Genomic DNA, 12,747 nt, shown 5'->3' with positions numbered 1-12,747 from the left:
GACTGACTTCAGACAGCTTCAGTCACACCCACAAACCAATAGGAAGATCCTGATTGCCATGTTTTGCCATTTCTCCCCAGAACCAAGGAAACTGCGCACACTTCTGGAAAGACTCTTATCAGTGGAGAAAAATAGCCCTTGATGTGTTCTGCTTCTGTTGACTCTGGTAACCAGATACATAGTGAAGGAAAGAAAGCAGAAACCATCAGTAGTAAAAGTCACACCCTTATTCCAAACATTATTAGTGTTCAAAATGAGGTTGGAAAAACCAAGATAGTGGATACAGATGTGTGACATATACGCTATGCTTTATTAGAAACTCCTGGAGTTTAAAAAGTTGGAATTAATATGCTTGCAAGTGGTTTAAAAATTTGGAACTAATACTTGAAAAACACAAGAAAAATGCCAAGACGTGGAGAATATTGTGTGCATATCAGGAAAAAAATGTCCAACAATGACAACTTCTGTAGTTGTGAACTTCCATCAAGTCTGTGATGTAATAAAAAATAAAAATGTGTAGTCTACACACTGCCTTGCCAGAGAGAGAAGATATGTGCCATGCAGGTGAACAATAAAGAACAAATGCTTTATTCTTCTTAAACCCAGAACAACATATGTACAGTATGCTCAGTTGCACCAACTCACGTTATGATTTAAAATACTCTTTCCTTTGTCCATGTGGATAAATTCCTTCCAGCAGCTCAAGAGCACACTTCAAACTCTTTGTCTCTCTCTCGCTTCTCTCTTCCAACTGTCTCTCTGCACCTGCTTAGCTCCTACCTGAACAAAATAGTGACAGTATCAAAAACTCCTAAGTTTAACAGCTCTCCAGACATGGTTCAACCAATCAGCTTTATGCATCTTATTTTGCAATTGACACACACACATTCAATGATTTCTTACATATCGTAACAAAGTCAACTTCTATTTATGGTGACCCTCTCTGAATGAGAGACCTCTCCGTCACTTTATCACTAATAGCCCTGCTGAGGTCTTGCAGACTGAGGGGCTGTGGTTCCTTGATTGCATCTATTCATCTTCATTGTGGCTTTCCTCTTTTTTTTTTTTTACTGACCTCTATCTTTAGCATTGTCTTTTCTATGTTCTCCAGTTTGACTCAGTGGTTAGCTTTCTGCGGCCATTCTGGACTGCCCAGAAATTCCTAGAGCAATGTTCTCTCAGCTAAAAGAAAAGAAAATTTCTTTATTCACTGTTTCACTTTCACGGGAAGTAACAGCCACTAATGAAAGGACCAAGGCAGTGACATCTCCGACCCATCCCCTGTTCAGATATCAGCCAGCAAGAAATAGTTTTCTAAGATCTACAGAGAGACTCGCAGGAACATCTCAGCAAGTGAAAGTCCAAAAGTGGCAGGCTAAAACTCAGAACCTTAAGCCATGGCTGATACCGAATGAGAGACTCCCTTCTGGGCACACAGAAGACTGGGCAATTTGGAAGGTGCTGAACAGACTGGAAGGTGCTGAACAGACTGTGCTCTGGCACCATGAGATGCAGAGCCACCTTAAGAAATGGGGCCACGACATGCGAGTGTGGGGAAGAGCAAACTACAGACCACCTATTACAATGCAGTCTGAGCCCTGCCACATGCACAATGGAGGACCTTATAGCAAATCCAGAGGCACTCCAAGTGGCCAGCTACTGATCAAAGGACATTTAGTATAATGTCAAGTTTTTAACCTTGTTTGTACCTCGGTTCTTTTCTGACACAGTAAGTAAATAAATAAATAAATAAACTTTAACAGGGGTCCTGTGCCCCTAACCCCAGTAAATGTGAAGAGCTGGCCACAATTACAAATAATAGGTTATTTGTGTTACGGGTTTGTTGAAAAACAAACTGCGTGCAGTCCTGTCCAGACTTATCCAGCCCTTTGTTGTATCCACAATGAGCAAAAGAAAACAAGCCAGGAAAATGGATGAAAAATCAAAATTTACTCTTAGGTAGCAGAGTAAAAAAACCATAATAAAACTTCCAGCAACAAAACTCACATAAAGTTCCTTGCATTAAACTCATGCATCTTCATAGTAGGCTCTCAGCAAATATTCAGTAAGTCCCCAAAATACATGCATATACAGTAATAATTTGTGTGGCAGCTCTGTATTACAGCTAAATGTTCCCGAATAGCGAACTGTATCCAAAAACTCCTTTCAGCAGAATAGGTTTCCCCCTCCCCATTTATGTTGTAATTCTACACAAAGTAGGATAGAGCCTCATTCAAATTTTTGGCCCACAATGTAGACCTTAACCAGTTAGTTCTTGTGAAAATAAAACAAGTGCAAGGTGTGCAAAATAAACATTTTCATTATTTTCTTTCAATTGCATAAATATATATAGGGGTATTTGAATCCGTTTTGTTTTGTTTTTCGAATTTCGCCACCCCTCACACCCCCACACCCCGTTTCTGTTTTTGGAAAGATTCCTGGAGATTAGGAGGAGGGCTGTTCGGATTCATAATTCAGAACCCTAAGTGCCGTTTCTGTTTTGGGAAGATTCTTCCCATAAACAGATCCAGGGGGTGGGGGACACACACAAAGAATTTGAAACTAAACAGAATGAAAACAGAACAGATCCTGTGCCGTTTTGCACACCCCTAATACATAAGGATGTCATGTTTGCAAAATACGGTTTGTAGAGAGGTTTTTTTCTACAGATCCAAAATATAACAATAGAACTTTGCAAGTACAATTAACAGGTTAGCATTTATTTTTTGCAAACTTCTAGAGAAAGAAATAGCGCTGAGCTGCTGAACTTGCAGACCAAAAGGTCCCAGGTTCAAACCCCGGGAGCGGCGGGAGCACCCGCTGTTAGCTCCAGCTCCTGCCAACCTAGCAGTTCGAAAACATGCCAATGTGAGTAGATCAATAGGTAGATCAATAGGTACCGCTCCGGCGGGAAGGTAATGGCGCTCCATGCAGTCATGCCAGCCACATGACCTTGGAGGTGTCTACGAACAACGCCGGCTCTTCGGCTTAGAAATGGAGATGAGCAGCAACCCCCAGAGTCAGACATGACTGGACTTAACGTCAGGGGAAACCTTTACCTTTACCTAGAGAAAGAAAATATTTACTTAACTCAAGTTTTCTATTAGGTCTCAGTTTCCTATCTTATCTCAAATTATTTTTTGAGATGTTACTTGGACCATGAAGAAAATTCCAGATAGCAGATAACAATACAAAATTTGTTTCTATTACATGAAAGCTTAACCTTCCTGAAGAACATTCAGAACAAACCAGGCATCATCAATATTTAACATCTGTTGTTATGAAGAAATTTCATAAGGGAATGTGGGTTGCCTGTTTGCACGCAATGCCTTAAACAAGAGCCAGGCCACTGTGAGCTGCATGGAAAGATTGACAGTCTGTTCTCCTTGCGTGACAGCAGAGCCCTGGTTACTCAGCACTATCCTTTTATACGAAGGCGTGTTCTCCCCCCTGGTGTGTGTGTGTGGGGGGGGGCTCAGCTGGAAGGAGGGGAAGGAAGCAAAGGGTGGAGCTTTCAAGTAAATGTGTGGCTGTGTGCCCAACATTTGTTCACATGCAGGGAAGAGATATCTATAAGCTCTAATCACGCAAGCTCTCAAAAAAGCCGAACAGCCTACAAAAAGGCTCAATGCTGCTTGTTAGAAGATGGCACATCTTCGTGGGAAAGACAAGAATTCTGATTTGGCAGTATATATTATTTTTGAAAAGAGGCAGGAAGGAGAAATTTAAAAGGAAAGAATATTGTTTGATGGTAGTTGTAGTGGAGGGAGTTATTGGCATGTAGTGTGATGCTGGTAAGAACTGAGAAAAAGATGTGTTAACTGGCTAAAAGGGCCCTTATGAGTTTTTATTTACTTCAGATTAATGTTTTAATTGGATGAATCATTTAATGCACTTTTACCTTTTGTACTGCATATTGTTTTAGCTGTTTTGCTCAAACTCATATTGTCAGTTCCTGTTTTGGAAGGAGAGAAGAAAAGAAAGGGAAGGAAGAGAAGGGAAGGAAAGGAATGAAGCCAAGTAAAGAAATACATAAAGATAACGAAGGGGTAAGAATGGTTAGGCTGGGATTTGGGATATTCAGGTGAAGTCCTCCACTGGCCCATGAAACTCTCTTGGTGACTGACCATGGCCAGGTCTCAGCCTGGTTTGTGCTGCAGGAGTGGTTTTGATAATTTGGAGTGAGGAGTGCAAGAGCGATGTACACCACTATGAGCTCCTTGGAGAAAAGTCAAATATAAATGTATAGTTATAATATTAAGTCAGTCAAAGGCGTAAATACTCAAATCAAATAATTTTCCATTTTATTTATTTCAGTTTGTTCCTTCCCAGGTCAGTGATTCAGGGCGCCTTTCAGAAATTATAATTGATACTTTAATGCTTTGGTTGTATTGGAGGGCATTATGCCTATGAATGTTACAAGGGAGGACTTCTTTGTATACTTGGATCTTAAATTGGTTCAGTGATTAAGCAGACAATCTGTAAAAATTTAGAAAGGAATGCCATATTCACAAAAATCAACTCTGGTTTCTCAAAAACAAGTCATGTCAGATAAACCTTATCTTTTTTTTTAACAGCGTTATAAGCTTGGTAGATGAAGGGAATGCTATGGATGTAGTTTCAGTAAGGCGTTTGACAAGGTCCCCATTATATTCTCACAAAGAAGCTAATGAAATGTGGGCTAGACAATGCTGCTGTTAGATGGACTGGGAAATGGTTAACCGCCCAAACAGAAAGGATCCTTACCAGTGGCTCCTCATCCTGGAAATATGCTGAGTTGTTTGTTCTGCTCCACAGTCACACAAGGTGAAGGATTCTTCTAAGTAGTGCCATTTTGCCAATTTGTCTTTTGATCTTCCAACTCCACTTCTGAGTCTATTCAGGGACTTCTAAGTTGCCCATTCTTGGTTTGCCTTGGAGGAAGACCCTCTTGGGGGGCTATCCAGTTGGAAGTGCCTGGTATTTCTGTCCACAGAGATATTCGTGCTGTTGCTTGAGAAACATTTAAAGGAGTGGTGGTTTTCATGAAACTTTTCCTTGATTTAAGTCTACTAGGAGGAAGCTGATAGCCATACAGTGGGTGGCTTTCACAGTGTTCAACCTTATTTCTCTTGTTTCTTATTTTTAGGAGTGCTTGCTGTTTATTCCTGTATAGTAGTGAGGTGAACTTAAATTCCCATTGAGGCCCATAAGATTCTCTGATTCTTTGCATAAATGTTATGTGTCCCTGTAATTTCAAACAACCTAAATTGGCATTGATAGACTCCTTCAATAATAGGTTCTGTTTTACATTGTACCGATTATGTGAAATTAAAATACATACAGATGCAAGGTTTTGCTTAAGAGTTACAAATAATTAACATGCATTCAGAAAAAAGGAGTCAATATTGATTAACTGGACAGACTGCCAAAATAATGTTTCTTTTAAAATATATATTTTCTATTTGAAATTATTAGAGAATTTTTTGCATATTTTTCAGTGTGCTCATCTTCAACTTTTCAACAGCAACAAAGTCAAAAATGGTGATTTGAATCACCCATAAAGGCAAAAGAATATATAACAACTGAATAAAATATGCCTAAATAATGTCCCATGTTTATTATTGCTATTAATGTTATATATGTATCCATTCTATGCAATAGCAGTTCAAGAGAAGCAGCTGAGAAAGCATGCAAATCATGGAATGAAAGATGTTGGTGTCCTCAAAGAACCTGTAATCTCAGAAGGTGGACTCTTACTAGAGGTGGGTGACAAATAGCATTTCTTAAATTTAACTTTGAGGACGGGTTTACCTTATCTCTACCTTGTAACTACTTTGAATGATCTTGCCTACGAACTGATTATTATCTGGTTCATATCATCTTGTTCACATCTCACTTTGATCATAAGCTCACTTTCCATGGGCAAACCACTATCTTTGGCATACTTTCCAATGCTTTGTTATGAGTTGTGAAATTAATGTTCTACAGATTCAAAGAAACACAGGGAAGATCAGGCTGGTTTATACTGGATTGGGGATAGCTTTACAAGCCAGCTGCTCTACTCTGTAGGATTTCTAAAAATCCCTGTCAATCTTGAGGGAAGATCTGTCTAGGTAATTTTAAATGTGCTCAAAACTGAAGGCGGAAGCATTTAATTTTTCTGGCTGAGGGAAACTGATGAAGGAGACAACCAATGTGAGTGCAGATGGCTCGTAACAATGATTTTTGTGTGTGTGTGTGTCAGGAGCAACCTGACAATGATAGAAAAACAAGAAAAGCTTATGGATGATAAGTTGATATGTATACTAGGAAGAAAAAAATGCAGTGCTGTTGCTGTGTGACAAAACTCCTTTTTGTGCCGATTTGACTCTAGGCAAAATAAATGTGTGGCTGTCAATTTAAATTCAATCTGGATTATAAAGGATTTGGGGGCCTTAGCCAATTTCAAACCAGGGCAGAATAGTGCACACTGGTGAATTATTTGTGGGTGTGGATTCTGCTTAAGAAAGTGCTACTCAAAGTGGTAGTCTTTGGACCAGTCCCAATCACTCAGTCACTAGCTGCATTCCCCTGGCATGTTTCGGGAAGGAAAGTATTGCACTCAATGGCCACAAATTTATGGATGATTCCTATACAATGGAAAAAAATAATTGTCAATTAAAAGTAGTACACATGCTAAAGATTTTGTAAGGCTGTCAATGTAGAATGAGCCCTCCATGTTCGTGAAAACCTGCAAATAAAGAAATTCCTATTTTTATCTGAGATAACAGTACTCTAGGCATTTCTAGGTCCTCCAGTATGACCCTCTAGAAATCTGGAGGAAATTGGCCGCAAGGACATACTGGAGGACATAGACAAAACATTTAAGTCAGATCTATGAATAGGCAGATCCACAAAAGTCAAAACTGCAAATGTGGAAGGATTTGATTTACTAACACCCCCCACCCCACCCAACCCCACCATTTAGACTGAACCAGGATCAACAAATTGAGAACTCTGGAGAGATTAAAATAAAATAACTTCTTTAATGGAAGGGGGAATTTATGAAAAAAAACAGTGGGAATGCAGGGGTAAATATAATAAGGCAATATATAAACATGGTTGAAATATAGTAAAATCATCAAATAAATAACAAGAATTGAATTTTAGATAAAATGTTCAAACTGCTTGTATTAACATTATTTCTGGACAGGTGAACCGTTTCAAATAAAAAGGGAAAAATAACAATATAATATTTTGGAAAATAATGAACTGTAACAAGGTTAATCTAGTTTAAAAGGAAAAATGGAGTGACATTATAAGATATGATTAATTTAAATTAAAAGGGAATGAAATTTGGGAATAAATTAATATCCTAAAAATTAATTTATAAAAAATTAGGAAAATTTGAATTTTAGTGAAAATGAATTAATTGTTAATATGAATATGATTCATGGATATGTGTTGATTTTGAATAAATTGCTTATAGTTAGTAGAAGCTGAAATGCAATTACCGTAAGTAGAACAAGAAGTACATGTAACAGTTGGTAGTTATCTTAGCTTGAGGAGGCTTTAGGCACATAGTAGTGGTCCCCCTTAACCCACAGTCCATCTTTTTCAACCAGACCCTCTTTATGGCTTAACAACCATTCATCCGTAGAAGTATGGGCAAAAAATTTTGTAATCCAGTTGCCTTGGAGAGGCACAGAGAGGACAGGACCTTCTTCCGAGCTTTTGATTGCACCCTAGTTTGGACAACCAGTCCCAACTGAGGCTTGGTAAATACTGTTCCCATCTCCCCAGGTGAGGAGTAATCTGCCTGAGGCATGCGGGAGAGGGCATCAGCCAAAATATTCTGCTTGCCAGGGAAGAAATGTAACGTGAAATTGAAACGGCTGAAAAACTGAGCCCAACGAAGCTGCTTAGCATTCAACCTGGGGGTGTTTGCAAGACTTGAAGGTTTTTATGATCAGTCCATACTTGAAAAGGCAGTTTCGTCCCCTCCAGAAAGTGGCACCAATTAAGCAGCTCTGCCCTGACTGCAAACAACTCTTTCTCCCACACATGCCATCTTCTCTCAGTCTTGGAATTTTTTTAGAAAGGTAGGTACATGGCCTCAGATTCCCCTCCTCATGTAACAGTATGGCTTCATAGGCCCCTTCAGAAGCATCACAGTGTAGGACAAAAGGGCAGTCTGTCTATGCATGTGCTAAGAATGGTTGGGTGGTAAAAAGCCTTTTAAGGTGATCAAATGCACGTTGACACTCATAGGACAAGTTGAGGTGCGCCCCTGGGGTTGTTATCGTACAGGCCTCCCCCCTCCCTTTAGTTTTTAGTAGCTCGGTTAGCGGCAGCGCAATCTTGGCAAAGTCTTTTATGAACTGCTGATAAAAATTGGCAAACCCCCCAAACCCCTGCAGCTGTCGACATGTACAGGGTGGTTCCCAGTCTATAACATCTTTTATGGGTCAAGACGCCGTCACCTCTCTTTGAGAGTGGCTCTGCCTCTGGTCTCTTTGTTCTGCAACAGCCATCCATGAGGCTGTTACCTCTTTCCTCATTTCATTCAATTGAAAAGAGAAGGTTTGTAGCATTCTCTCCATGGCGTCGACCTTTTTTGCTAGACTCTTTGTTTCAGAAGAGGGCTCTTCTATCTCTTCTTCTGACGCCTGCTGGGGAGCCTTTTGCCTTAAAGTTATTCCTCTCCCCACAGCCATCTGGGTGGAGTTAGGGGTAAAACCGTCATCAAGGGGCCACCCTCAGCTTCACCATCTATGCCGGACAGATCCAAATCAAGGGCTGTGGCCAAAGCTCCTTGAGCACTCAGCTCATGGCCAGCTGCAGGCTCCGTCTCCAACAAATCTTCCTCTCCTTCAAAGGACATGATGCTCTCACTGTATGGTTGCAGGTAGTACAGGGCAAGCGTTGGGAGAAAACCGTCTTAATGTCAGGTTCTGAGGCCCCCTAGAATAAAGACTGCTCACGATGTTTCAGGAACACTGGATATACTTTATTCTTGACCATCAGAAAACAAGCAAGATGGATCTAATACACAATTGACATGGCGCCTTTTATACCCTCTTTTACATCAACCCCCTTCTCCTCAGTCTACTTTCAATTCTTCCAGTTTGGTTCTCAAAACACCAGCCGGGCCAGATGGCCGTATCAACCCGTTCTCTCTCTCTCCCTGCATTCCAACATGCCAGAGTGACCCAAACAGCCTATTCCCCAACGCCAGCATGTGGCATCCTAACAGTAAGAGAAATAAATCATAGAATCATAGAGTTGGAAGAGACCTCATGGGTTATCCAGTCCAGCCCCCTGCCAAGAAGCAGGAAAGTCACATTCAAAGCACCCACCACAGATGGCCATCCAGCCTCTGCTTAAAAGCCTCCAAGGAAGGAGCCTCCACCACACTCCTAGGCAGACAGTTCCACTGCTGAACAGTTCTCACAGTGAGGAAGTTCTTAATATTCCGGTAGCATCTCCTTTCCTGTAGTTTGAAGCGATTGTTCCGCGTCCTAGTCGCCAGGGCAGCAGAAAACAAGCTTACTCCCCCTTCCCTGTGACTTCCCCTCATATATTTATATATGGCCATCATGTCTCCTCTCAGCCTTCTCTCCTGCAGGCTAAATATGCCCAGCGGTTTAAGCCACTCCTCATAGGGCTTGTTCTCCAGACCCCTGGCTGAGACTTTTTAATGAAAGTTTTTGCTAAATGTGATCATGACCAGAATTGCTTTGAGATGTTTTCAGAAAAACGTTCCTTTGTGCTGAAGAAAAAGGAAAGAAAGTATGACAAAATACATTGCAAAGGGAAAGTATATGTTCCTTTTAAAAATAAGATTCTAAACTTTCTTCATGAAATAAATGTATAGATTTAAAATGGGAAATATTTTGAACACCAACACACACACAGTACTTACTCCAAAAAGCTAATTGTTAAGTAGCAGGTGCAGAATTTTATGGGTATATAATTGTATTTACATGTTTGACAAAGAACACAGAGTACATATCTTAGCTAAATATTTTTTCTTCTTTTTTAAGGAGGAAAATATGATCTCACTACTTATATAAGAATTTTTAAAAACCCTTCTATTTTACCACAAACAAATGTTCACAGTACTTAAGTATTTCATATGTTTTAAGTATTTATCCCAGAATAGAAATTGTATCCGTTATTAAATCCATATGGATTTTCCACATGCTGTCATTTATGCTCATGGGTTAAAATTAGCTTTATTTACTTGTAATACTCCTTATAATATTATTTTTTTTAACAAAAATTAGTCAGGATCCTAAGAACTCTTTAATTTTTAATCTCTTTGTTTACATATTGTACAAACATAAATTATTGTTGGATTTGCTTGTTTTTTGGTTATATAATTTTATATGCTGTTGATTGGTTAATTTAAGCCAAAAACAAGTCCAGAGAATGAGCATTATTAATATCACAGGGATGATATTAGACCATGTAGCCTATTGTGCTGTATCTTAAAGGCATCGATCATTTGTGTTATATCGTCACTACCTTAAGCATATAGCTGGATTGGTCAAGTACAGGAGATCAGGAACCCTACTGAACAAATCTGGAGATACATTAACCAGATGAATGCATTGCAGGGCACATCCGGACAGGGCACAAAATCTGCGCCCTCCTGGATATTTGCGGGGGGCGTCCAGATGACGCCCCATGTAAACATGAATGCATTCGCCATAAAGTTATTTTATTTTTAAAAGGGGTTTGGGGGGATTTGGAGAGGGGTGGGGCTGTCTCCTTGTTCTCTTGGTAGGTACTGGGAGGACATGTAAACAGCGCCCACAGAAAGTGTAGGCTTTTTTGGCTGTGTGCGGACCACAGTCCACCCCGACCCGGGTTTTTAAAATCCAGGTTGAAGCAGACTTTAGCGCTGTCTGGAACCTCCTGCAACCACTTCTGCTTGTTTCTTGTACCAAATAAGTGCAAGAAACACACTTTGAAGGCATGTGCATATATAGCTGTTCAGGAAATCCTACATATCCATGTATGAGTGTGTGCATCTTTAATATTTTTCTTTAGATTCCATTAGGAAGCAAATATCTGATGACTCCTGAAATGAATGATCAAGAGAAATTTTGACGATATTGTTTCCTCATGACTTATTTCCTTATTGTTTCTTTCTTCCGTAGTCACTGAGTGGTTTTGCACTGGTAGTGAGTGGTGATGGAATGATATTCTATGCATCACCAACCATTGTGGACTATCTAGGATTTCACCAGGTAAATATATACAATAATGGATACTGCCATTAATGCAATTTTAATTAATAAATTTTAGCCAAATGCTGTCTTCCACAGAAACTTAATACAGTTCAAAGAGAAACCCAGGGATATCAGTCTAACAACCAAGAAATCTAAATTGCCTTGCATGACTACTAGTGGATACTTACCACTAAGAAAAAGATGGACTCAAGCGAGTTTTTAACTCTTCTCAGGAAAATCATACTTTACAAAAAGGTTATGATTATTCCAAATTGTGTGAATGCCAATTGATCTCCAAAAAGGTCACACTTCCATATGGCTATGGAGATTCTGGTTTTCCAAAAGGTTATGATCTCTAAAATGTCATGCCTTTCCAAAATTTGGTGTGTGTGGAGTTATAAAAACACATCTCTCAGCTTGTTTTTCAGGTATTAAATACTTAGAAATACTGAATATATGTGTTAAGTACAACAAATGCAATGGTTTCACTTTAACGCCAAGATCTTATACAACTGTAGCATAAAAACATACCAGTGTAGTTAGAGTTGTGCAGTCATTTGTATTAACAAGTGCTCAGGCTTGCTTTGAACTTACAAGCCAATTAGCCCTGCATCCATCAAGCCAAAAGGGATGATTCGTTGTGTGTACTTGCAAAATATAAATGGTTCTTGAAAACTTAAAGCAGATCTCAACAAGATGTATCACTGTATGGATTGAAAACTGAGCTCCTGAGAGCTCAGATAAAGCAAAAAGTCAGGATGTTTATTCAAGTTGTGCATTATAAAAAGTACACTGCTTCAGTTCATTAAAACAGAAAAGCCGTAGATTGATGCTATCAACACAGCAATAGAAATTGAAACAACATTTTCTAATGTAACATTTGAGTAACCTTGTTGGTTAGAATAGTGTGACACATGCTCATCACATCTGTTACAAAGTCTCCATCTGTACAATATACATGATGGGCTTTGTGCAAAAATAGCTTCCTGCTCAGAAAATGTATTTTGGACATCACCTTGCATATATATTTCTAAGTTTCATGAGTGCAAATAGTACTTGAAGACTGCATAAAAATCTCTATAGTTTTATGCAGAGGGACTAGTGGAGGGAGTATTAATTCTGCACAGATGCCTTATGTTCTACCTAAAGCCCCAAATCTTCCTTGATTTCCCCAGTAGTAGTAATCCCATAGAGAAGAGAGAAGAGTTTGAAGGCTGAAATTTTATGATTAAAAAAATCCTTACTTACCAAAACTTCAAGCTCTTCTTTGTAAAAAAAAAAATCACATGCAAAAGAATGAATAAATGTAACAATTGTTGTGAATATTCCAGACTGATGTAATGCATCAAAATATATATGATTATATTCATGTGGATGATCGTCTGGATTTCTGCAGACAACTACATTGGGCCATGGATCCACCAAAGCTAGTATCTGGAGACCATACACACAGAGAGACAGGTATGTTGGATTAATAGTCTTGATACAAGTATAAGCCTACAATATTTATATCAAGATTCAAGAGTAATAGGGCAGAAGTATGGGA

General features: G+C 39.3%; 1 protein-coding gene across 1 annotated transcript in view; it reads left to right on the top strand.

Annotated features, from left to right (window-relative positions):
- ahrr (aryl hydrocarbon receptor repressor) overlaps positions 1–12,747 on the top strand; it is a 37,175-nt gene that overhangs the window by 14,116 nt on the left and 10,312 nt on the right. The window contains exons 4-6 of the mRNA XM_016994457.2: positions 5,644–5,744; positions 11,130–11,219; positions 12,533–12,662. Of these exons, the coding sequence (XP_016849946.1) occupies positions 5,644–5,744; positions 11,130–11,219; positions 12,533–12,662 (321 nt within the window). The remainder of the gene's footprint in view (positions 1–5,643; positions 5,745–11,129; positions 11,220–12,532; positions 12,663–12,747) is intronic.

Source organism: Anolis carolinensis, chromosome 6 (genome assembly GCF_035594765.1).
Source record: "Anolis carolinensis isolate JA03-04 chromosome 6, rAnoCar3.1.pri, whole genome shotgun sequence".
In the NCBI taxonomy this organism is placed as follows: Eukaryota; Metazoa; Chordata; class Lepidosauria; order Squamata; family Dactyloidae; genus Anolis; species Anolis carolinensis.
This window is presented reverse-complemented; position numbering and strand designations above follow the sequence as displayed.